The sequence below is a fragment of the Dipodomys ordii genome, unplaced genomic scaffold (genome assembly GCF_000151885.1).
Source record: "Dipodomys ordii isolate 6190 unplaced genomic scaffold, Dord_2.0 Scaffold40, whole genome shotgun sequence".
Taxonomy (NCBI): Eukaryota; Metazoa; Chordata; class Mammalia; order Rodentia; family Heteromyidae; genus Dipodomys; species Dipodomys ordii.
The window spans coordinates 14,384,314-14,410,131 of record NW_012267256.1 but is presented as its reverse complement, the minus strand read 5'-3'; the positions used below and the strand labels follow the sequence as shown (position 1 = coordinate 14,410,131).

At 41.0% G+C, this 25,818-nt stretch overlaps 1 protein-coding gene across 1 annotated transcript in view; it reads left to right on the top strand.

Annotated features, from left to right (window-relative positions):
• Ak3 (adenylate kinase 3) overlaps positions 1-21,380 on the top strand; it is a 24,320-nt gene extending 2,940 nt beyond the window's left edge. Inside the window, exons 2-5 of the mRNA XM_013018476.1 lie at positions 7,631-7,750; positions 12,916-13,088; positions 15,495-15,613; positions 20,435-21,380. Coding sequence (XP_012873930.1) covers positions 7,631-7,750; positions 12,916-13,088; positions 15,495-15,613; positions 20,435-20,555 — 533 coding nt within the window. The 3' untranslated portion in view covers positions 20,556-21,380. The remainder of the gene's footprint in view (positions 1-7,630; positions 7,751-12,915; positions 13,089-15,494; positions 15,614-20,434) is intronic.
• The last annotated feature ends 4,438 nt before the right edge of the window (positions 21,381-25,818 follow it).

Genomic DNA, 25,818 nt, shown 5'->3' with positions numbered 1-25,818 from the left:
CTCCTCCTCCTCCTCCTCCTCCTCCTCCTCTTCCTTCTTCTTCTTTTCTTGGGGGGTGGTGGTAGTGGTGGTGGCTAATTGGAGGTAAGGAGTCTCATGAACTTTCCCGCCTATGCTGGCTTCAAACTGTGATCCTCAGATGTCAGCCTCCTGAGTAGCTAAGATTACAAGCGTGAACCAGGCCGTTCTGCAGACTTCATGGGAAACTATATTTTTTTCTTTTTCCTTTTTTTTTTTTGACAAGGAAAGGGAAGTATTTATTATTATTTTTTATTTTTATTGTGAGAATACCGTACAGAGAGGGTTACAATTACATGGGCAAGATAACGAGTACATTTCTTATCAAGCATTGTTGCCTCCTCTTTGTTTCCCCTTCCCATCCCTTCCCATCTTCCCCCCACCTCCCTCCACCCAATCCTACCCCCCTCACCAAAGTTGTAAAGTTTGTTTTTAGACATAACAACTTGTACATCTCATTGTTGCAATGGGTCCACCTGTATCCCAAGTTAAACGATTTGTTTTTTCCCTTCCACTCCACAAATGGGAAGTGTTTCTTTAAATAAAAACTAGAAGAGAACTAGAATGTCATGAGAGAAGTTTGCAGGGTCATGGTTCAAAAGGGGTGAGGTGTTCTACTCCAGCTAGGGAAAGTTCTAGAGTTTACCACAAAGCTTCCAGCCAGCCCCCAAGGGATCTGTAACTGGCTCATCCACCTGCTAAAGTTCTTCAAAGAAGATGGACTTTTTTTTAAAAACAAAGAGAACAGAAAATGGAGCTTGGGAGGTGTCCAGAGATTGCTATTACAGTTGTTATGAATAATCTGTTGTTACAGATTGTTCTTTCAGAACCCAATCTGGCACTCTCCTGCACCTCAGGGCTAAGAATATATTCTCAACAAATATTTAGGGATAGATTGGATATTTCCACAGGATCAGAGCCAAAAACAATGTAATGTTCATTCTGCTTTATGTTTTCTTATACTAAAGGCAAAGCATTATCAAAGGGAGAAAATGTTACTAGAATGTAAGAAGCAAAATTAAAATTATCCATAGTGCTGTCTTGCTACACAGAGACAAATTGTAGCTAACTCAGAGTATTCTTTTTTCTTTCCTTCTTTCATTTTTTCTTGCTCCTTTGTTTCATTTTTGTGTATTTATAAAATTATTATGCTTTTGATACTTTTTGTGGTAGAGGGATTTGAACCAGAGCTTCACGTTGCTAGGCTAGCTACTCTACTACTTAACCCACATTTCTACTCCAATTTTTTTGCTGGTTATTTTGGAGATGGAATCTAGCAAACTTTTCTTCCCAGACTGGCTTCAAACTGTAATCCACAGATCTCAACTTTCTGAGATCATATTTGAGGATTACAGGTGTGTGAGTCACCAGTGCTCAACCTATTCTGGGTACTTTTTATTCTCATTTATTGGGTGCATATTCACACATTATTAAGCAGCCTTAGGATTTAATTTCCTAATAGAGGGTGGTGAATTTGATCAAAGTACATTATATACATACATGGAATAACACAATAAAACCCTGGCTATAATCTCAGCTACCTGGGAACAGAGATCAGGAGGACTAAGGTTTGGAGCCAGTCCAGCCCAAAAGATCGTCTCAGTCTGAGGCCTGGGCAAAAACTTGAGACCTCATCAAGAAAATAACTAAAGCAAAAAAAGAAAAAAAAGACCATTAATATGGCTCAAGTGGTGAAACCAAGTTAGCAAGAAGCTTTTAGTTCAATCCCCAGTAACACACACACATACACACATACACACACACACACACACACACACACACACACACACACACACACGCACGCACACAAAAGGAATGCTTAATTTTATTAAGGCTGGACACTGAGTTTAACCATTTCTCTCTCTCTCTCTTTTTTTTTGTTGGTCATGGTGCCTGAACTCTGGGCCTGGGCGCTGTCCCTCAGCTCTTCAACTCAAGGCTAGCACTCTACCACTTGAGCCTCAGCACTACTTCTGGCTTTTTTTTGCTTATGTGGTACTGAGGAATCAAACCCAGGGCCTCATGCATGCAAGGAAAGCACTCTACCACTGGGCCACCTTCCCAGTCCTAACCATTTTTTCCTTCATTGGGCCTGTATGTCATTACCAGTGTTTGCTGTTAAATAAATGATTATAAATTATCCTGTACATGAACATGCAGAAGCATCTCGATTCCCCTCAAGACAATTCTTAGTGAGGAGGTTAATGAAGGTGTTGCATTTATAACCCATGGCTATGTTTCATAGCTAAAGTTTAAAATCACCCCCAGGAGATCGCTGTGCTTTTAGTTTAAAATGCATATGCTTTGTGCATTCCTTCTAGGAGTATTATCAGTGTTACCTGTTTGGACCTTGGAGTTTTCCTCATCTGGACATGTGATTTTTTTTTTTTTTTTTGGTCCAGTCGTGGGGCCTGAACTCTGGGCCTGGGCGCTGTCCCTCAGCTCTTCAGCTCAAGGCTAGTGCCCTACCACTTGAGCCACAGTGCCACTTCCGGCTTTTTTCTTTTTGCTTATGTGGTGCTGAGGAATCAAACCCAGGGCCTCAGGCATGCAAGGCAAGCGTTCTACCACTGAGTGAACTTCCCAGCCCTGGACATGTGATTTAAAATATAACTTCTCACTGAGCTGGGCACTGGTAGCTCATGCCTGTAATCCTAGCTGCTCAAGAAGCTGAGATCTAAGAATCAGGCTTTGAGAGAAGCCTACACAGAAAAGTTTGAGACGCTCTTATTTCTAATTAACCAGGAAAAAGCCAGAAGTGGAACTGTGGCTCAAGTGGGACAGTGCTCAGCTTTGAGTGAAAAAAATTAAAAGAGAATGAGAGGCCCTGAGTTCAAACTGTGCCCATAGTTCAAATCCCAGTATTGGCATACACACAAAATAGCCCTAAATATTGTTTATTAAAACAGGTTTATAGCTGGGCACCAGTAGCCACACCTCTAAACCTAGTTATTTAGAAGAGTGAGATTTGAGGATCATGGTTTAAAGCCAGCTCGTGCAGGAAAGCCTGTGAGACCCTTATCTTGAATTAACTACCAAAAAGCCAGAAGTGGAACCATGGTTCAAGTGGTAGAGTGCTAGCCTTGAGCAAAATAAGCTCAGGGTCAGCACCCACATGTTAATCTATTTCTTCTGTGTTTGTGTTTTATACAAATGATAGCACACTGGACACAGTGTTCTGAACCTTGAACAATATTGCTTTCCAAAAGGAGTGTTCTATGTCATTTTTTTCCGTAGCAGCTTTGTAGAGATATGATTCATATACAGTGTCACTTTCAGTGCAGTGGAATGTATAATCATAGAGCTGTGCAAACATCACAATGAATTTCAGAATATTTTCATTGCTCACAGAAGAAACTTCTTAGTTGTTATTCCATTTCTGCCCCCACCTGAGCCTCTAGCGACAGTAATTATGCTTGTATATCTGTTGGTTTGCTTATTCTTGGCATTTCATACAAATGAAATTATATGTTGGGAGCTGTGGCTCATGCCTGTAATCCTAGCTACTTAGGAGTCTGAGAACTGAGGATCACAATTCAAAACCAGCCTGGGCAGGAGAGTCTGTGAGACTCCAATTAACCAGCAAAAAGCCAGACTTACAAGTGTGGCTTCAATGGTAAAGCACCAGCCTTGAATGAAAAAGCTAAGCAGGAGCTCAAGGCCCTAAGTTTAAGCCCCAGTATTAGCACAAAAACAAACAAAATAACCAGAAAATGACAAGTGGAATTATACAAAATATGGTCTTTTCTGTCAGTTTCATAGTCAATAGGCATAATTGTGTTGCTTTGTGTTAAGAGACAGCATATCAACATGTTGTCCAGGCTAGCCCTAAACTCCTGGGAACAAGCAATCCTACCCCAGGATTGCATATCAGACCAGCTTATCCTAGTGTTGATCAGAATTCACTGTATTGTACTGTTTGTTAGTATCCCATTCCTTATTATTGTTCAATTATATTGCATTGCATGAATAGAATACATTTTACTTCTCCATTCATGTGTTGATGGACATTTGGATTCTTTTCTCTTTTTATGTTGCTTTGTAGGTATAAGTAGCTTAAAGAGCAATTTATCAAATATTGTCTTAAAGGAAGTGCGTTTTTTTAAAAAACTGGATTGTTAAATTTTAACCAAGTAGGTTAGGCCTCTTAAAATTCATGGTAAATGCACAGGTACACAAAAGCATGATCTGAACTATGGCGTTCGCAGGGGAGGATTCCAGTGGGGTAACTCCCTGAACAACTAAGTTACAGTCTGGCAAAATGAAAAGCAGGAAGCTAGCTAGTACTTATGGTTTGGGGGTAGGGAGGGTGAGGTCAAGGGAAAGGGAGGAGATGAATGAAGAGAAGTAGGCTAATGCAGTCATAATAGTCAATGTACATAGGTAAAAATGGAACTAGGAGGGGCTGGGAAGGTGGCTCAGTGGTAGAGTGCTTGCCTTGCATGCCTGAGGCCCTGGGTTCGATTCCTCAGCACCACATAAGCAAAAAGAAAAAAGCCGGAAGTGGCGCTGTGGCTCAAGTGGTAGAGCGCTAGTCTTGAGCTGAAGAGCTGAGGGACAGCGCCCAGGCCCAGAGTTCAGGCCCCACAACCGGACCCCCCCCCAAAAAAAATGGAACTAGGAAAAATGAGGAGATGAGTGGGGTTGGGAGAGATAGGAGAGAATGAGGGAAGCCGTGACACTGATCAAGCTACAGTGCACTCATCAACTGCCATGTTGAATGGAAATCTTTTTGTACAACTACTTAAAGATAATATAATAATAATAACAACAACAACAACAATACAGAAATTATAACAAACAAACAAGCTTGGCTGGAATCCAGGAGACTCCAGGTCCTCCTCTCTGTCCATACCCACACACCCATTCATGGGGCCATGAAGCACCTGCCAAGTGCTAGGACCTGAACATACCCAGGGTAGATCTCACTGGTTTCAGGAAAAGTCACAGGGCCTGGGGGTAGGAGGGTGAAGGAAATGTATTTTAGTCAGCATACCACCACAGGTAGCCAAGGTAGCAGAATTTCCTTCCTTTCTTCCTTCCTTTCTTCCTTCTTTCCTTCCTGCCTGCCTGCCTCCCTCCCTTTCTTTCCTTCCCCTTTCCTTCCTTTCCTTTTCCTCCCCTCCCTTTCCCTTCCCTTCCCTCCCCTTTCCTTTCCTTCCCTCCCTTCTCCTTCCCTCCCCTCCCCTTCCTCTTTTTTTTCTTCCTCTTTTTTTTCCTTCCTTTTTGTGCTGATATTAGGGTTCCAACTCAGGGCCTGGCACTGTCCATTAGTCTTTTGTTTGTTTGTTTGTTGGTCGTGGGGCCTTGAATTCTGGGTCTGGACACTGTCCCTCAGCTCTTCAGCTCAAGGCTAGCGCTCTACCACTTGAGCCACAGTGCCACTTCTGGCTTTTTCTGCTTATGTGGTGCTGAGGAATCGAACCCAGGACCTCATGCATGCAAAGCAAGCACTCTACCACTGAGCCACCTTCCCAGCCCTGTCCATTAGTTTTTATTTTCAAGGCTGGCATTCTATTTGAACCACACTTCCACTTCTGGCTTTTCACAGGTTAATTGGAGATGAGTTCTCCCAGCTTTGTCTGCCTGAACTAGATTTGAACCACAATCCTCAGATCTCAGCCTCCTGAGTTGCTAGGATTACAAGTGTGAGCCAGCAGTGCCCAGCCTGAATTCCTTTTCTTACAGTCTAAGATGATGCACTGTAAGAGTTGGTACCGGGTGTGGTACCAACTTTGTTCTCTCATGTCTTTTCCTGTATCCTTGATATAGGAACACTACTTTGTATCAGATTATAACACTTACAACTTCATTCAATCTTAGTTACTCTGTTAGAGTCCTATTGGTAAATATTATACACATTTAGAAGGTAGGATTTCGATATTTAGATTTGGGGCTGGCACAGTTCCATCCATAACAGCATGTAGACACATAGTTTTGGCAGTGTTGTAGAGAAGCCTGTGGTATTATGGAAGTCTGAAGGGAGAAGTTTTGATTGTGTAGAAGGACGCTGGATACTTTTCTACAATTTTCTTTAAGATACATTTTGTGCCAGGCACTGGTGGCTGTAATCCTAGCTATTCAGGTGGCTGAGATATTAGAATCAAGGTTCAAAGCCATTCAGGGCAGGAAATTCCATGAGACTCTGATCTCCAATTAACCACCAGAAAACTGGAAGTGGAGGTGTGGCTCAAAGTGGTAGAACACTAGCCTTGAGTGAAAGAACTCGGGTACAGCACCCAGGCCCTGAGTTCAAGCTCCATGACCAACAAACTAAAGTGTATTTTAGACTCAGCTCTTCATGACCCCCAGCCCTTTTTCCTTAGCCTCTCACAATAGGAAGGATTGTGATTTGAGGTCAGTGCAGGGAAAGGGTTTAGAGATACTATCACAACAGGGGGGAAAAAGCTAGACATGGCAGGAAGCACCTTTCATCTCAAATATGGCAGAAAATGTAAATAGGATTGTGGTCCAGACTAGACCAACGAAAAAGTGAGAGCGTACCTATCAAATAAGAACACATAGGTTTGGGAAAATGACTTAAATGGTAAAGCCTCAAAAGCATTAAACCCAGAGTTCAATATGCAGTACTCCTCCCCCCAAAACACACATAAAGTATCTTGGTAGGAGAATAGAGAGGAAGATCTTGAAGACAAGGAAGGTCTTGAAAAATAAAAGTGTCTTTGTTTCTGTTGCAGAAACTCAATCTCTGACACTGGGTTGTTGAGAAAACGCTGTTTCTAATCCTTCTACTATACTTGTCAAATGGTGGCCACTTTCCAAGCAGTGTATTCTTAGCTAAGCTCAAATTTCATGAATTTGACGAGTTGGAATTTGTGTGGGGTTTAGTATGGCAAGAGGAATCAAGAAAATTGTCATAAATACTTTACTCTCTTAATCTGATTTCTGAGCATGTAGCAGGAATACATTCAGAAGAATAAAAGAAAACATGAAGAAAACAAGAAAGGATGTCAAAATTGTAAAAGTAATGAAAAGCCAAGCGCAACTATATAATTGAAATGTTCAAGAGTATTGTTTTATATGGCTCATAAATCCTATTTTAGCATGTCTTACTAATAAGGGCGATATGTTTATTGCTGGTGTGGTCAGACTTGAATTCTGTCATGGTGACAGCAACTTAGAGGTTTAGAAACAGCTCAGCACTAACAAATAATGACAGACACTTAAACTGAGACACCTCAGAATGGTCACTATTCTCTACTTATTCCAAGGAAAAATAATTTTATTTATTATCTGTCTTTTTTATCTGATGGAAATCTTCAAAAAAAATCCAGAAAAGCACAAAGATGTTAAAAACCACCCAAATATTTGTATCCCGCAGAGATGACTTCTGTCAATGTGTTTCCCTATAGTTTTGCATTCTTTTCTTTTTCTGTGAACATATTTACATATTTACAGTTTTATATCCCAGAGGATTGGAAATGCGCTGAAATTATTTCATAAACTAGTGTTTTCTTTTGGTAGAAAGATGGGTGATAACACATTTTCTTTTAGGCATGTAGTGACAAGGCCTTCTTGAGAGAACTCTTGTCCAGGGGCCTGGAATTGAATCAAACAAATGCACTTACTGCTTTCCCTTCCTCTGCTGTAGAAATTGGTGTGTTAGCCAAAACATTCATTGACCAAGGCAAGCTCATCCCCGATGATGTCATGACTCGCCTGGCCCTTCATGAGCTGAAAAATCTCACCCAATATAACTGGCTGTTGGATGGTAAGTGTGGCCTGCAGAGCTTTTTAACTGCCTGGCAGGAGAATGAGTATTTGGGGGGTGTGGACAGTTGTCAACAATGCAAGCAGGGACCTGAGTTTTGTCCCTTTACCAGGCTCAGGTCTTGGGCCAATCACCTTCTTTTGAGCCTTGTTCTTTATCTCAAAGGAAAGAAGGAATGACTTCTAGGTTCCTTCAGACGTGACTACATCCTTCTCCTACCCTCCCACTTTTGAGACTCTGTGTGTGTGTGTGTGTGTGTGTGTGTGTGTGTGTGTGTGTGTGTTGTGTCTGTGTGCCAATCTTGGGGCTTGAACTATCCCTGAGTTTTTTTTGCTCAAGGTTAGTGCTCTACCACTTGAACTATCTGGCTTTTTGTTCGTCAGTTGGAGATAAGAGTCTCCTACACTTTACTGACTGGGGTGGCTTTGAACTATGATCCTCAGATTTCAGCCTCCTAAGTAGCTAGAATTACAGGCATGAGCCACTGGCACTCAGCTTAGATTATTTTATGATAAGGAAGGATCACCACAAAAGAAGGAAGCCCCAATAGTAACTTAACACTAGTTGTAGGAGCCTTCCTCTACTACCTGTCAGTCATGGCTGAACCCTTAAGAACAACTGTTTTTGTGTTAACAAACATTTCTTAAGTGTTACTTGGTTGATATGAGGGGAACACAAAAGAGATTAAAAATAAATAGGAGTAGCATTTCCTCCAAAATTCAAGTTACAGTGTAACATTCTGGTTTGGAAGTAGATATGCTAGTCTAGTCTTGCTGTTTCTGTTGGCTTCTCTCAAACTCCTATTTCTGCATATTCATGCACAAGCACTCAGTACTGCCCCCACCCTCATCTGCCCGATCACTTGCTTTATTCAAGAAGCTGTACTATTTTCTAATCGCACAAAGGTTCCAAATAGACCCCATTTGTACCAGGAAAGTGAAGGAGAGGATGAATGAAGGGGAATGGTTGGACAGGGTCTAGTTTGCTACTTGGAACTAGTTTCAGGAAGAGGAAACTGATCAGGATTGCCCACAGAAAAGTCAACAGGAAAGAGTTGTTGACCACAGCTGCTGTCAATATTTGCATAAAATCTTGAGGACTCAGTTCTTTAAAAAAAACTTAAATGTATATTTTTTATTATAAAGATATTGTATAGAGGTTACAGTTACATGAGCAAGGTAATGAGTCCATTTCCTATTGAGCATTGTTACCTCCTCTTTTGTTTTTCCCCTACCATCCCTTTTCCCCCCACCTCCCCTACTCACCCCCTACCCTGGAAGTTGTAAAGTTTGTTTTCAACATAGTGTCCTGTACATCTCATTGTTACAATGGGTCATCCTGTATTCTTATTTCAGCATTTTGTTATTTCCCTTCTCCTCCCCAAATTAGAGAAATGTTGATACAAGATGCAGGACACCAGAATCAAATACAGTGACAATAGGGGTTATACCGTGGGGGAAGAACCTACAAAGAAAAACAGAAAAGGGCTGGGAAGGTGGCTCAGTGGTAGAGTGTTTGCCTCGCATGCATGAGGCCCTGGGTTCGATTCCTCAGCACCACATAAGCCAGAAAAAACTGGAAGTGGCGATGTGGCTCAAGTGGTAGGGCACTAGCTTTGAGCTGAATAGCTGAGGGACAGCGCCCAGGCCCAGAGTTCAGGCCCCACGACTGACAAAACAACAACAACAAAAATCTCAGAAGTTCTTAAAAAAAACATTTATGGACAGGCTTTGGTGTGCAGAGACTATGCTAAACACTGGATGCTGTCCGAACCCCATCTTCATATCCATACAATACTGACAGAATGCCTTCTGTGGGCCAAAAGCTGTTTTAGAACCTGAACCTCAGTGTGAGACATAATCCTTGTCTTTGCCTTCTTTTGAGCCTCGTTCTTTATCTCAAAGATGAAGGCCCGTGGTGAAGTAGACCATGGGGGAAAGTGTGGTACAGCCACGCTGTTGACAGCATGGCAGCCAGGAAGCTGAGAAGACACAGGAAGGCCTAGGGACGCAGATGTCTTTTCAAATTGTGTCCCCAGTGGCCTACTTCCTCCAGCCAGGCTCCGCCTTCTAATTAATGTGAGCCAGTCTATCAATGGGTTAATAGAACTCAGATCCTTCGTTATTCAATCATCTACTGATAGAGACCAAACTTTCAACTCATGAATTTTGAGAGACACTTGATATACAGACCATAAGATATCTCTCTCTCTCTCTCACACACACACACACACACACACACACATACACACACACAACACTCTTTACATTGTGCCTTTCCACTGAATTAAACTAGATTTTAACAGACTTGTCTCATGGAAATAAAAGATGCAGAAGCTTCCATTTTGTGTATGTGTCTGTCATATTTTAATCCCTTCTGAGGAACATTTGGGTAGCATCTGGCTTTTCACTGTTTGGAATGATGCTGTAAAAAAAAAAATATCCTTCTGTTTTTCTTGGTAGATGGTATTTTTGACTGATCTTTTCCCCCCCTGGAAGTTTGGTTCTAAGTTTCTGAGTAGAACTAAACTGAAAACTCAGCAGTTACAAGCACAAGTGTGAAGCACAATTTGTGTTCACATCCCAATAGCTTTGGGAGCTAGATAGAGCAAGGTTCTGATTGCCCTTGTTTGCTCATTGGTAAAGGAGGAATAGAACTATTTCTCAGCTATTTTGACAATTGAAAGAAATGATTGTGTGTGTGTGTGTGTGTGTGTGTGTGTGTGTGTGTGTGTGTGTGTGTCTGAGAGGAGAGGGAGACAGAGTTCTAGGGCTTGAACTCAGGGACTCACACTCTCCTGTACTTTTTTTCACTCAAGGCTGAGGCTCCACCATTGGATCCACACCTCTACTTTTGGCTTTTTTGGTGATTAATTGGAGATAAGAATCTCACAAACTTTTCCGCTTGGGCTGGCTTTAGACCTTTAGATCTTTAGATCTCAGCCTCCTGAGTTGTTAGCATTACAGGCATGAGCCACTGACACCAGGGTAGAAATGATCCTTATAAAAATATTTGACACACAGATCCAGGCACGTGGAAAATACTTCCTAGATTTACCTATTATATCCCTTTTATTCTCATTGAATATAGTATAATTAAATTATCAGGGCCACTTCATTGTAAAATTTTTAAATAAATGCTTGTTTGTTATTAAAATTTGGGTCTAAATAAGATTTTTTTAACCAGTTATGGGGCTTGAACTCAGGGCCTGGATGCTGTCCCTGAGTCTCTTTATGCTCAAGGCTAGCACTCTACCACTTCAGCCATAGCGCCACTTCTGGCTTTTTCTGTTTATGTGCTACTGAGGAATTGAACCCAAGGCTTCATGCATGTTAGGCAAGCACTCTACCACTAAGCCACATTCCCAGCCTCTAAATAAGATTTTTATAGATTGAACTCTTCACAAGTATAAGCTTTCTTTGGAATCTGTTTGCCCAACTCTAGATTTCTTGTCATTTTTATCATTATAAAACCTAAACCACAGGAAAAATTTTCTATATGTCAGTGTTAACTGTATATATATATATATATATATATATATATATATATATACACACACACACACATATACATACATGTATATACATATATACTATATACACATATTTACATATATATACACATAGTCATATATACATACATATATGTGAATACATATATATTTATGTATATATTATGTGTATATATGATGTCTATATATACACATGATATATATATTTAGTTCTAATGAATTACATATGTACAGTTATAAACTTTGTCTCTTTCTACTCATTTAAAAATTTCAGGACAATATAGCTTTAGACAACATTGCAAAGTAAAAAACACTGGGGATCAATTTTTTTTTTTTTTTTTGCCAGTAGTGGGTCTTGAACTCAGGATTTGGATGCTGTCCCAGAGCTCTTTTGCTCAAGGCTAACATTCTACCACTTTGAGCCACAGTGCTGCTGCTTCTGATTTTCTGGTGGCTAATTGGAGATAAGAGTCTCACAGACTTTCCTGCCCAGCCTGGGTTTGAACCACGATCCTCAGATCTCAGCCTCCTGATTAGCTACGATTACTAACATGAGGCACTGGAACCTGGCTCAAAATATTATTTTATTTTTTTGTCGGTTGTGGGGCTTGAACTCAGGGCCTGGGTGCTGTCCTTGAGCTTTTCTGCCTAAGGCTAGTGCTCTACCATTTTAAGCCATAGCACCACTTCCACCAACATATTGTTTTAAATTCCCTGGTATACTTGTGTCCCTTTCTGGACTCACCAATCCGCTCTATTTGCCTTTCTCTGTACTGTTGATCCACACTGTTGAGTGTTCTGTATCTGGAATCCTTGTGGCCCTTGCACTCTGGGATTTTCGTGTAGATTCTACCAGTTGAACATTCTGAATCTGAAAATCTCAAATCCAAAAGGCTGCAAAATCCAAAACTTTCTAAGCATTTACTTGACTTCAGATTTAAAAAAAAATATTTTGATTAGGAACCCTCAAGTTGTATGAACTGATTTATCTGTTGTGACTTTTCTTCTGCTTAACTAGTGTTCTGTCATGTTTCCACAAACAGCCTTTGGAGATTATGGGAGCAGTCGATGAGTTCTGGTTTGTGTGTTTGTTTTGTGATAGCATCTCCCTGTGTAACCCAGACTGGCCTCATGCTCATGATCTTCCTGCCTCACTCACCACGAGCTGGCATTATCAGCCCACATCACCAAGCCTGACCTGAATCCAGTCTTGCTCAAAAGCAGGAAAAGGTGTTAAGTCCCAGTTAGATGGCAGGCAGGCAAGACGAATTCTCTGTGACTTGGAGGCTCTGATCTTCATTTTATTCAGGATTTCCAACTGTTTGGCTGAGACCATCTGCATTAGAGAGGGCAAGACACATTAGTCCATCTACTCATGTAAGTTACTTTTACACAAAACCACACTCACATGCATGCACACCCAGAATAGTTGCTTAATTATCTGGGCATTCCATGACCTCGTCACCAAGACAAGGAAAAAATAAAAGTCATAACTCATATACTAGAGTTGTGATCAGCCCATCTGGTGTTATAGTTTGGGATCAGTCTACCCAACATTAATTTGTTCTCCTTTCTCTCTTTCCATCTCCTTTACCTTCTTTCATTGTCTTTCCTCCCCTTACCCTCCCTTTCTTCCTGTTTATTATTTATAAAGGTTTCCCAAGGACCCTTCCACAGGCAGAAGCCTTGGATAAAGCTTATCAAATAGACACAGTGATTAACCTGAATGTGCCTTTTGAGGTGATTAAGCAGCGCCTCACTGCCCGCTGGATTCATCCAGCCAGTGGCCGAGTCTACAACATAGAATTCAACCCTCCCAAAACTGTGGTGAGTAGTTGCAGTGGAACCAGCAGAGAGCAGATGGCTCACCCGGTCTCCTTGCCCTCACAGATTGAAGTTTGGTGAACATGGACTTCTTTTTGAGAAAAACTTCAGAGGGTTTCTATTTTCAGGCTACGTCGTGGCACAGTGACACGTCTAATTCCCTTGGTGTCTCTGCAGCCACAGGGGTTTGCTACGCATTCAGACGCGTTATGTAACGGATTTGTGGACTAGTCACCTCTTGGTATAACTACTTCAAGATGAAGGGAAAAGAAATGAAAACAAGTATCCTATGTGAGCCTGCAATGTCTTTCACAGGCTCCTTGTGTTGAGTCCTTGGTCTCCAGCCGGTGGCTGTATTTTGGGAGATGACAGTTCACCTCTGGAAGGTGGTGGAAACTCATAGGTGGATCCTAGCTAGAGGAAGTAGTCACTGGGGGGGGGGGGGTAATGTCTTTGAAGTTTATACCCGATCCTCGGTCCATCGCTTGCTCTCTGCTTTCTGTCTCCCAGGGGTAAAGAAATTGCTTTGCCACCTGCCCCTGCTGCCCAAGCAATCCTAGACTGGAACCACTGAAACCTTGAGCCAAAATAAACAATTCTGCCCGTGAAGATGTTTTTCACAAGCCAGGCACTGGGGGTCACGCCTGTAATCCTAGCTATTCAGGAGGCTGAGATCTGAGGATTGTGGTTTAAAGCCAGCAGGAGCAGGAGATTCATCTCTAACTAACTACCAGGAAAAAAAAAAAGAAGTGGTTCAAAGTGGTAGAGTACTGGCCTTGGTCAAAAGAGCGCAGGGACAGTGCCTGGGCCTGAGTTCAAGCCCCATGACCGACTGGGGGAAAAAAAAAGGATGTGTTTCTCAGATACTAATCAGGGAAGAGAAAATTAACACATTAAAAGTTTCCTGGGCTGGGAAGGTAGCTCAGTGGTAGAGCGCTTGCCTTGCATGCCTGAGGCCCTGGGTTCAATTCCTCAGCACCACATAAGCAAAAAGAAAAAAGTTGGAAGTGGTGCTGTGGCTCAAGTGGTAGAACACTAGCCTTGAGCTGAAGAGCTGAGGGACAGCGCCCAGGCCCAGAGTTCAGGCCCCATGACTGGACTCCCCCCACCAAAAAATTTTGGATTTCCTATTCCATTATTCTGTGCTAGGGAATGAATGAGTTAAGAGCAGAGACACCGAGAATTGGACACTGGTTGACAGTTAAAATTATTGGTCTGTAGCTGAGTCTTTTTATATATATAAATTATATATCTATATATATTTAGAGACTGTATATAAAAATCATATGTATTTATATATACAAATAAATATATATTTATATTTTATATAGCTATAAATTATATAAAATGATAATGTAAATATAACTGTATACAATATATTTACATATATTTATGTTTACATATACCATATTTCTATATATTTAGAGGCTATGTATCAATATATGTAAATATATGTATGTATTTACATGCATTTTTATTTAGAGGCTGGTTAGAAAACCTTTCTACCAGGAAGTGACTGATACTCTGTGTTAGTCTTTCTGTTACAGTAACATACAAGCAAGTCATAAGGTAAACGGTTTATTTGGACTCAGTTTGGGAGGTTCAACCCATGAGTTAGCCGTTGCTTTGGGGCCTGTGGTAAGGCAGTCTAGCATGGTGGGGGTGGGTGGCAGAGCAAAACCACTCACCTCTGATTGGAGAACCAAAGAATAGAGACAGGAGGCCAGGTCTGGTGGCTTGTACCTGAAATCCTAGCTATTTGAGTGGTAGAGATAGGGAGGAAGCCCAGTTTGCAGCCAGTCCAGGCAAAAAAAGTGAGACTTTCTCTCAACCCACAAGCCAGGAATAGTAACGTGTGCCTGTCATTTCAGCTGTGCAGGAAGTGACAGTAGCAGGACTCTGGTCCAGAATGACCAGAGCAGAAACTGTGATACTCGGCCTAAACAAATAGCTAAAGCAGCAAAGTTGTAAGAGTTGCGGCTCAAGTGATAGAGCACCAGCCTAGAGGCTGTTGAGTTCAAACCCCAGAACCACTGAGAAAGGGACCCTGTAGTCATAATCCCACAGTTCTCTTCAAGGGCACATCCCTAATGACCTAAGACTTTCTACCACCTTCCAATTGCTATGGATGGAGAATCAAACTTTCAACAATACATAGGCTTTGGGGTGAGGCCGGGATTGGGGGTAGGGTGGGGGGGGAGGCAGTCATTCCAAATCTAAACTGTCTGTAATACTTATGGAAACGAGTCTAGGGTCTCCTGGCTCCGTACTGGATGATCTGTTAGGGTTGGATTCTGTTTATTTGGGGTTGGTGCTTGCACATAGAAGATGTTTAAAAAAAGAACCGAACTGCTTATAAAAATACCCTTCAAAGATATATTTGGTAGCAGTCTTGTGACTTCCATGTAGGGCATTGATGATCTGACGGGAGAGCCTCTGATTCAACGGGAGGATGATAAACCAGAGACAGTGGTCAAGAGACTGAAAGCTTATGAAGCCCTAACCGAGCCAGTCCTGGAGTATTACCAGTGAGTATTCTGCCTTTCTGAACTTCTCTTGCATATGATGAATTGCTTGGGTTTACCATACTTGACAGCAAACATGTTGAAAAAAAGAAACCACAGAAAAACCCAACCAGTGCCAATTCCAATTGGTATACTAATAAAGGAAATTAGCTTATGCAATAAGGAAGACCAACAGGTAGCAGGGCTTCAAGATTTTGAGCAGTTCTGTCATTCACGTAGCTTTACCTGCCTTTGTATACTGGCTGTGTCCTCAGGCATCCTGCATGGTTGCAGATATTGCCAGGAAACAGGCTTCCTGTTTCATGAAGGGCCTGAGCAGTAACCTTTTACCTAATGGAGAGAAGGTCCAAGCGTAATGGAACTTACAATAGTTAGAGCCTGCCCTCCTGATCCCTGCACTGATCTGGGAGGGGTTACAATGATTAGCCACACCCAGAGCTGGACAAAGCCAGTCTCACTCTAATGCTGCCAGGTAGTGGAGAGGGGGCTAGACTGAGTCTTGAGGAGGCAAACCCAGTAATGTCCTCCACATGTCTCCACATGTGCCCATGAACTTGCTTTAGCACAGAATCTCAAACGACGACCAACCCTCAGATCATTTATTTGGCTACATAGGCTTTCCAAAGAATTCAAATCATACAACTAACTTGAGGACTATCTATACGGAGTTAATATTTGACTCAGGCTAACAAACCCTTGTTTCCTTACTTACCTCTTCTTCTTCTTTTCTCCTTCTCCTCTTCCTCCTTTTCCTCTTCCTCCTCCTCTGTTGTTGTTGGTTCTGGGGCTTGAATTCAGGGCCTGGGTGCTATCCTTGAGCTTCATTTACTTAAGGCTAGTGAGCACTCTACCACTTGAGCCAGAGCTCCCTTTCTGGTCTTTTGGGGGATGGTTTATTGGAGATAACAGTCTCAAGGACTTTCCTGCCTGGCATGGCTTTGAACTGTGATCCTCAGTTCTCAGCCTCCTGAGTAGATTGGATTATGGGCATGAGCCTCCAGCACCCAGCTTTCAGCTCTTCTTCTAGAGCATGACTGCCTTTCCTTTCCTTTCATTCATTCACTTACTAAATAATGATTCAATAATGACAGTAGTGAGAATCAGAACACCCAAGTTCAATTCCCAACTCACCATTTAATTAGTATGGCCTTTACCTCTTGCTTAACCTCTGCCCATTTTCTCCCATATGAAGTGGAGAAATAGAGGCTTAAAAGTGAGCTAATATGGGTAGTTCTTAGGATTGTGCCTGGCATATAGTAAGCAGTGAATAAATATTGGCTGTGATTATAGTGGTAGTTGTTATTGTAATTGGGATAAGTATACAATAAAATCTGAAGCCAGAGTTCAAACTATTCTAATAGTTATTTCTAGAGAGAGAAATTATACGAGTGTTGGTAATTCACTTTGTGGTTTGTATATAGATTACCAAATAGTGTGATCCTGGGCAAAGTATTTGGCCTTGATGCCATAAATCCTTTATTTATAAAATCAGACATATTAAAGAGAACTGTCAAGGGATTGAAGTGAGAGAAGCTGTGGGAAGGCTCAAAGCCACCTTCATGTCTAACTATCGCCCAGTGAGTGAGCCACACGCCGGTGGCTCAGACCTGTCATCCTAGCTACTCAGGAGGCTGAGATCTGAGAATCATGGTTCAAAGCCAGCTCAGGCAGGAAAGTGAGTGAGACTCTTTATCTCCAGTTAACCACCAGGAAACTAAAAGTGGCACAATGGCTCAAAGTAGTAGAGCACTAGTCTTGAGCCACAACCAACCAAAAAAAGAAAAAAATCACCCAATACACATGATTTGTTGACATTGTGCCAATCCTTGGTGCACACAGGCAGTCAGACCCAGATCCCTCCAGGCTTTATGGAAAATTACCTTCTAGATAGGGGTAAGGCCAAGAGTTGAGTCAGCACTATTTATCATGCAGTGCGATACACTGTTTATATTAATCAGGAACCTAATTTACACTAGCTTTAGCACAAAGGGGGATTTGTAAGTGATAAAACTAAAAAGCTCAAAGGTAATTGGCTGGGTCCAGATAGTGATAAAAATGACTTATTAAACTTCAGTCCCACTTAGCTCCATCTTCCTGTATTGAGGTTGAAGTGGCCTCCCTCTGAGTGGGTTTTCCTCAACATGTCAGTTTACCTCCAAAGGAGTCACGTTTGTCAGCAAAACTCCCAGGGTTCATTCTGATTAGCTCTGATTGTTTTGCCATTGAAGATGCAGGAGAGGAAGAGTCTCACTTGAACTTCATGGACTGAATCTGGTCAGGAAGTTGTTTAGTGAAAAGTATCCAGAATGTATTTTTGCTGAACAGATAATACCATGACTGCCAGGCTATGAACTAGACATAATCCCAGCAGGGGTTAGTGCTGCCTAGAAGGTTGAGGAGAGCTACATTAGTGAATGGCTCGGTGGTAGAGTACTTGCCTAGCACTCATGAGGCCCTAGATTCGATTCCTCAGTACCACCTAAGCAGAAAAAGCGGTGTTGTGGCTCAAGTGGTAGAACGCTAGCCTTGAGCTGAAAAGCTGAGGGACAGCGCCCAGGCCCAGAGTTCAGGCTCCACAACCCACAAAAAACAAACAAACAAAACTTTTTTGGCAGTACTCAGTGTCTCTAGCTGGCTAGCCAGGTGCTCTACCACTTGAGCCACATCCCTTTCCCTTGGTTGGGTCCTTCTCTTAAGAAATGTCCCAGGGGCAGGGAATGTAGTTCAGTGGTAGAGTGCTTGCCTTGCATGCATGAGGCCCTGGGTTCAATTCCTCAGCACCACATAAACAGAAAAAAAAAAAGCCAGAAGTGGCACTGTGGCTCAAGTGGTAGAGCGCTAGCCTTGAGCTGAAGAGCTGAGGGTACCCAGGCCCAGAGTTCAGGCCCCACCACCGGACCCCCGCCCCCCCCCAAATAAAAGAAATGTCCCAGTCATTGTTTCTAGAGTTGTTTTCTACTACTTCTTGCCATTAATTCAAGCTTTTCTTACGAAGTTCTCACACCTAAAACTAAGCTGCATTTGTAAAAAAACAAACAACCCCCCCAAAAAACCTTAGTGATAGCATTGTTACTAAAACATGCCGAGTTATATAACTTCTCAGATGTGGGCCATTTTAGAGTGCGATCAGTTTGTGTTTACAATGATGCTCGTGCTCTTTGGAGGTGGCTCTAGTTTATGACACAGAAATGAAAGTGACAAATGCCCGCTCCAAGTTACAGCTTCAAGGTTGACTGGTTGCTAGAGTTCTAGCCTCAGTTATATACCTCTTGTAACCCTAGCTCAATGCTAAATGATGCCAAGAGGGTAGCTAGTTAACCACTGTTAACTAGTTCTCCTGAAAGCTTCCCTAGCTGCCTGGAGATTTTAGAAGCTGAAGGACTGTTATTAGACAAAGAATGCTGCATTGCATAATTTCTTTCCCCAACAGATATTTCTTATTAAGAAACCAGTGAGTATTATTTAACTGTGGCAAAAGTTATAAGGCACCAGGAAAAGAATCCCTTTATTTCTAGAGAAATCTATGAAAACCTAAGTTGCAAGGTAAGACTGATCCTGTTTTTAGAAAGTTAAAAGTTCTTCAGAGATGTTTCATGCAGCCCTTAAGAGGGACAATTGTACACACACACACACACACAGAGTCAATGCTGTAGCTTGAACTGAGGTCTTTGCACTGTCTTGGTTGGCTTTAGATATAAAACTCGTCCAGTCATCTTTTTTTCCTCCCAGGTTGGCTTTGAATTGCAATCCTCAGATGTCAGTCTCCAGATTACTAGGATTACAGGCATGAGCCACCAGTGCCTGACTTCTTGTGGCCTTTAAGGCATATGGCTAAGCTCAGGAATGTGCATGGGATGGAAAAGCAGGGTTAGGAGGAGTGCAGAATCTCTGGAGGGGTCTGTGTGCCTTGAAAGGCAACCCCAGGATTCCATCCTATTCTTTATCCTATTAACCCAGAAACAGAAAGAAACAGGGCAGGCTTTGGTTGCTGGTCTGGTGACAAGCTACACAAATGTGCCTAGGGAGACATGGAGAGACCTAATAGGCAAAAAACAAAACAAAACGAAAAACAAAAACACAAGCAAACCAATACTTTCTATTGCTCTTCCTGTCAAAATTCAGAAGGATAGAATAGAGGGGAAGAAAATAAACCTAGATTTAAAAATAAAAAAGGAAACAATGAACTAGTAGCTCTTTTTGCAAGATATAAGTAGACATTACATCTTCTTGCAAGATATAAGTAGACAAGTCAAAGTGGGTAAGTCTAGCATCTGACTTCTCCTTCCAATTTGGTGGTTTGGGCTAAGTCATTTTATGAGATAATTTTATCAGTAAAATAAGAATATTTGAGCTTTTGAAAGAACGGAGATGTAAAGCATTTCACACGGGTTTAACACACAGTACATTCTCAACAAATGACCAAGGCTATTATTTTTCAAGGCACATGAATATAAATCCTGAGGCAAAACTAAAAGTAAGAATCTAACATTCCTAATATCAACCAAGAAACCATCAAGAATTAAGAGAATATGCATGCTACTAGAAAATGTAGGTAGACTTTGTAATTAAGGAAGCCTGGGAAAGGCTGGGAAATATTTCCTTGACATAGACACTAATCAAAATTAGTAAACCAGATCCTTGCTAATAGTAAAGAGCTATGCTTATAAGACCCTGTCTATCTTTTTCCTTCCTTCCTTCCTTCTTTCCTTCCTTCCTTTTCCTTTTTGCAGAAAATCTTTACAGAGAAAGAAAAAGCTCATTAGGAAAACTGAGACATGTTCTATAATAATAACATTACTATGCTGTCTTGTTTTTCATCCTTAGGAAAAAAGGGGTATTGGAAACATTTTCTGGAACAGAAACGAATAAGATCTGGCCCTATGTATATGCTTTCCTGCAAACGAAAGTTCCACAAACAAACCAGAAAGCCTCGGTTACTCCCTGAAGAGAAAGGGCTAACTAGGAAGATAACCAGAACCTTCATCTGCATTTAACAGCTCCTTTGCCCAAGCCTCAGCATCTTCTTTGAAAATCATGTTTTACTTCTTCTACTGATCTTTATTCTGGATACTACTGTGGATGTGCCAAATGAGTCAAGTCTTGAAGTTGCCCTTCTGAAACCATCTAGGTTTTAGCCAGTTATCTATTAAGGGTGTGCAATGAAAAAAATGTCAGAGATGTTGACTTTTTAAAAAAAATTAAAAGAATTGTTAGTAATCTTTCTGTTCTCTAAAAGAAGTGGTTGGTAAAATTATGATGTTTTTTTTTTCTAGAAATGTTTTTAAAAACTACATGTCATTTTGAGGGAAAATATCCCATCAGTGGTTTTTAAATGTAAAAAACATGTTTTTCTAGTCCCATGGGGTGGGGTCTTGTGAAACACTATATAATATCGCAGAGAAAAATGCAACTGAACTTATTAGATATGTTGCAGGACTGCTACCTTTCTATTAAGAAACAAAAAAGCAAGCCACATGTTAGACATACTGTTTATTCAGAATTTTCAATTTGCTAAAAAAATCAATTTATATATAAGAAAACATTAATGTAGCATATTTTTTTTCTTGTGAAAATGTGTATCACAGGATACATCAGAAATTGACATTATAAATGTTTAAATGAAAACCAACACGGAATCACTTTTCAGTGGACAATATAATAAGGTCTTAGATTTTCAGTTGTTACTCAGGTTAAGAGATACTTGTCAGGTTTTTTCTTTTTTCTTCCCTCAAACATACAGTCTGCCTTGAGAAACAAGTTATAGTAAAAAGAAAAAAAGGAAAGACTTAGACAAAGCCCATGTTGCTATGTATAAGCTGGTACTTGCTATTATTTACCTCTACCCCCACCCCCTTGGAGACAAGGTCTCACTTTCAGTCCAAGGTGGCCTTGAACTTGTGATCCTCCTGCCTTAGCTTCCTAAATGCTAGATTACAGCAGATGTACCCCAGTACGCCCAACAACTGCCACCCTGTTAAAGGGGAAAAAGCTCTGCTGGTGTTATCTAGCAGTGTTTTGTTTTGTGGTGCTGAGGATCAAAGCCAAGGCCTTGTGCATATTAGGCAAGTGCTCTTATCACTGAGCTACATACTTTTTTTTTCTTTTTCTTTCTTGGGTCAGTCGTGGGGCTTGAATTCTGGGCTTGGGCGCTGTCCCTCAGCTCTTCAGCTCAAGGCGAGTGCTCTACCACTTGAGCCACAGAACCACTTCTAAGCTACATACATTTTGTGTGTGCCAATAATGAGGCTTGAACTCAAGGCCTGGGCACTGTCCCTGAGCATAGTGCCCAAGTCTTTAGCATCCTACCACTTGAGCCACAGCTCTACTTCTGGGCTTTCTGGTGGTTTACTGGAGATAAGAGTCTCACTGACTTTCCTGCTTCAAACTATGATCCTTAGCTCTCAGCCTCCAGAGTAGCAAGGATTATAGGCATAAACCACCAATGTCCAGCTCGCCCCTTGTTTTTGAGACAGGATCTCACTATGTAGCTCAGTCTGGCCTTGATCTCCTTGAGATGCTTCTGTCTCAGCCTCCTGAGGGCTGGGATTATAGGCATGCACCACCACACCCTGAGAATCCATTTTTAAAACCTAAACAATTTTAAGATTCCTTAGTGAGGAAATAAGGTTGCCTTCTTTTGTACTGTGGCCTAGAAGTGTGGTAATATTGAAGGCCAAGGGGAAAACCCAATATATCCACCTATAGCCTCCAGGAGCTATGTGTTCTTCCTTGGTGCTAAATCAAATGAATCCAGCCCTTAGACAAACTATTACAACCTTTAGAAATTTGCAAGCCAGTGGTTTAGGGAGAGCAGAAGGAATATATGAACTTACTTTCCTGTCTTTTGATTTTTTAAAATTCTTTGTTGATCTTTCAAAATAGAACAGATTTTAAAGAATTAAAGTGAATATTCTTTATAACTTTCTTAATGCCTTATGTGCCATCCAAAAACGTTGTGAACTGCCTAAACTTACCATTTATCACTAGGTTAGCCATGTTTTAATTTCTATTAGAACGTAATACAATGAAATGTCAGCACTGTGGCTTCCACTTTGTCAACGGTCCTTCCCAGAGCCCATTCCACTTCACCTTCCCTTCTGTTGTGCCAACAGTCTCGTTGGCTTCATTCTAATAAGCTATCTTAAAACAGTACCTAGGTTGGTTTTATTTATACCTTTATCGCCACCTAGTCTTGTAGTCTGGCTTTTACATCTTTAGGAGACACGGAAAACAAGGGGAGTTGAAGAACATGCTATGAAAACCTGAAATCGGGCTGGGAAGGTGGCTCAGTGGTAGAGCGCTTGCCTTGCATGCCTGAGGCCCTGGGTTCGATTCCTCAGCACCACATAAGCAGGAAAAAAAAGCTGGAAGTGGTTCTGTGGATCAATTGATAGAGTGCTAGCCTTGAGCTGAAGAGCTGAGGGACAGCGCCCAGGCAGAGTGCAGGACCCACGACCGGACCAAAAAAAAACCAAACCAAATAAACCTGCAATCATTCCCTCCCCATCCCCCACTTAACTAAATACATTCATTACTTTGAGAAAGGTATAGGAATTTTCTTGAAAGTTTACAAAAATTTTATTTTAAACAAAGGTTTTAGTATAACAAGGTAAAATATACTAAGGGGAATTCAAGATTCTGGAAAGATCTTGATTTCTCATGGATGGATTCATGAGCATTACAGGCTCAGGCTCACATTTATAATTTAGATACTCAGGAGGCTGAGATCTGAGGAACCAGCCCAGAGGAGAGTCCGCGAGGCTCTTATCTCCAATGAAGCATCAAAAAAGCCAGAACTAAAGATGTGGCTCAAATGGCAGAGTACTAGCCTTGGGTAAAAAAGCTAAGATACAACACCCAGGCCTAAGTTCAAGGCCTAGTATAGTATTAGCACACAAACACAATTAATTTAAAAGTGAGGATTTCTGTGCCACATGGAAATGCCCAGACGGATGCCCTGGCTGGAACTATTGGGCTTTAGTTAAAAACTAATGAGAAGAGTACCTCAAATCACAATTATGCAGATCCTGAACTGGCTGAGATTACTAAATCCAAACACATAGCCACCTCAGCCATGTAATGTATATGTGTAAATATGAACATGTGTTTATACATATGCCATTGTGTGTGTATATACATATATATATATATATACACATATATACACACACAATGGTATTCCAGCAAAATATTTTGGAACCTAGAACAAAACAATAAAGCAGTATAATTACAGACCTTGTATTTATGCTACATTGCTACTCTAGTTGTAACCAATGGCAACAGCAATAACAACTTTAAACGTATTGATAAATTGTCTTTTCATTGACCAAAAAAACCCCCCACTGATTTTAAAAAACTGTGGAAAAAGCTTTCAGATTTTTTTTATAAGTTATCATTTTAAAAAAGTTTTTAAGACTTTAAATACTTCAGCTGTGCACAAAAGCTCTGGTAAAAATCAGTATATAGTCTCAAACCCATACTTTTTTTTTTAAGCAAATTATGAGTTTTTCCATTTTCTAGCGGAGTGAAGTTCAAGTGTCATGTCAAAGTGTCAAGCTAGTGTTGTCTTGTTTCTCCCAAGCATTACAAGTTAGGTTTGGAAGAGTAACCAGCATAAAGAGTAACATCATGGTCATTGTTGAAGGAAACCAAGTGAAAGCTGTGGGAAGTTTTAAAATCACTTTCACTTATGGCTGGCATTCTACCATTTGAGCCACAAATTAAAGTCATTTTCTATAATTAAGACTACACTTCAAATGTCACTCAGTATTTTGCAGCTTCATTATTCAATAGTAAGCAAGTCATAAATCTTTATTCATCTTTCTCTCTCCCATCCACTAACTTACATCATAAGCAACAAACACTTGTTAGATGAACTTGTTGGAAGACCTCTGCATGTCAACTAGATGGGAAGAGATGCACAAGAAATAGTTACTAAAGCATGTATGGCAAAAGTGACTCAACACAGACAACTACCATTTCTGTGCCAGACCAACTTAAGAACTGAAATACGGAAGTTACAATTTTTCTGAAAATAGACCAAAGTTAACTTAAGGATGAGTCACTTTGCCTAAACTTAAAATCAATTTTTTTTGGGGGGGGATGGGGGATCAGTCACGGGGCTTGAACTCAGGGCCTGCTGTCCCTGAGTCTCTTTGTGCTCAAGGCTAGTAGTCCTCTACCACTTTGAGCCACAGCACCACTTCCGGTCTCCTGGTGGTTAACTGGAAATAAAAGTCTCATGGACATTCCTAGCCTAGGCTCTGAGGAGTTAGGATTACAGGCCTGAGCCACCAGTGCCCAGCTTACACTCCACTGTTTTATCTGATAAGAAAATCTACATATTAAAACAGATGCCTGTGGTTTAGATAGCTTGGTAGTTCACTTTTAAAGGATAATAGAAATGTTATCTGGGGGCTGGGAAGGTGGCTCAGTGGTAGAGCGCTTGCCTTGCATGCATGAGGCCCTGGGTTCGATTCCTCAGCACCACATAAGCAAAAAAGAAAAAAAGCTGGAAGTGGTGCTGTGGCTCAAGTGGTAGAGCGCTAGCCTTGAGCTGAAGAGCTGAGGGACAGTGCCCAGGCCCAGAGTTCAGGCCCTACAACTGGACCCCCCTTCCCCCGCAGAAAAAAAATGGTTATCTGAAAAAGAGAAAGCTGAAGAAGCTAAGAAAATAGCTCACTAGACAACATTTGAAAGAACTATTAAATGCTCTTCATCTTCTTAATAGTATTTTTAATCAGCATTAATCTCTATCACCCTTAACAGCATGATAACTGAATTAACATTCTAAATGGGGTAATAGCTATTTCACTTTAAAAAAATCTTATAAGATGAATTTTATCAAGTAAAACAAGTATCTTTGCTGAATGAAAAATCTTTGCTATTAAAAATATTCATCAGGTTGAACTTTCCATGGTTTCTTTTGTCGAGAAATTTTGTAAATTGAAATATAAGAGAACCACTTGCTCAGTCTACTCTTTAAAAAAATAGGATTTCTTTTTAAAACAGGAGTGATCTCTCAAGCCCAAATGGGCACTTTTAGAATAAAGAAAAATAAGAATGTCAATTTATTGCCCTAAAGTACTGCTAATTGTGTAAAAATTATAGTGTAAAGGTGCAAATGCAAATATGGCATTACTCAGTCATTCTCCAAACAAACCCAATCACACTTTCACACATTTGAAACATGAAACACTTCCTTTTAA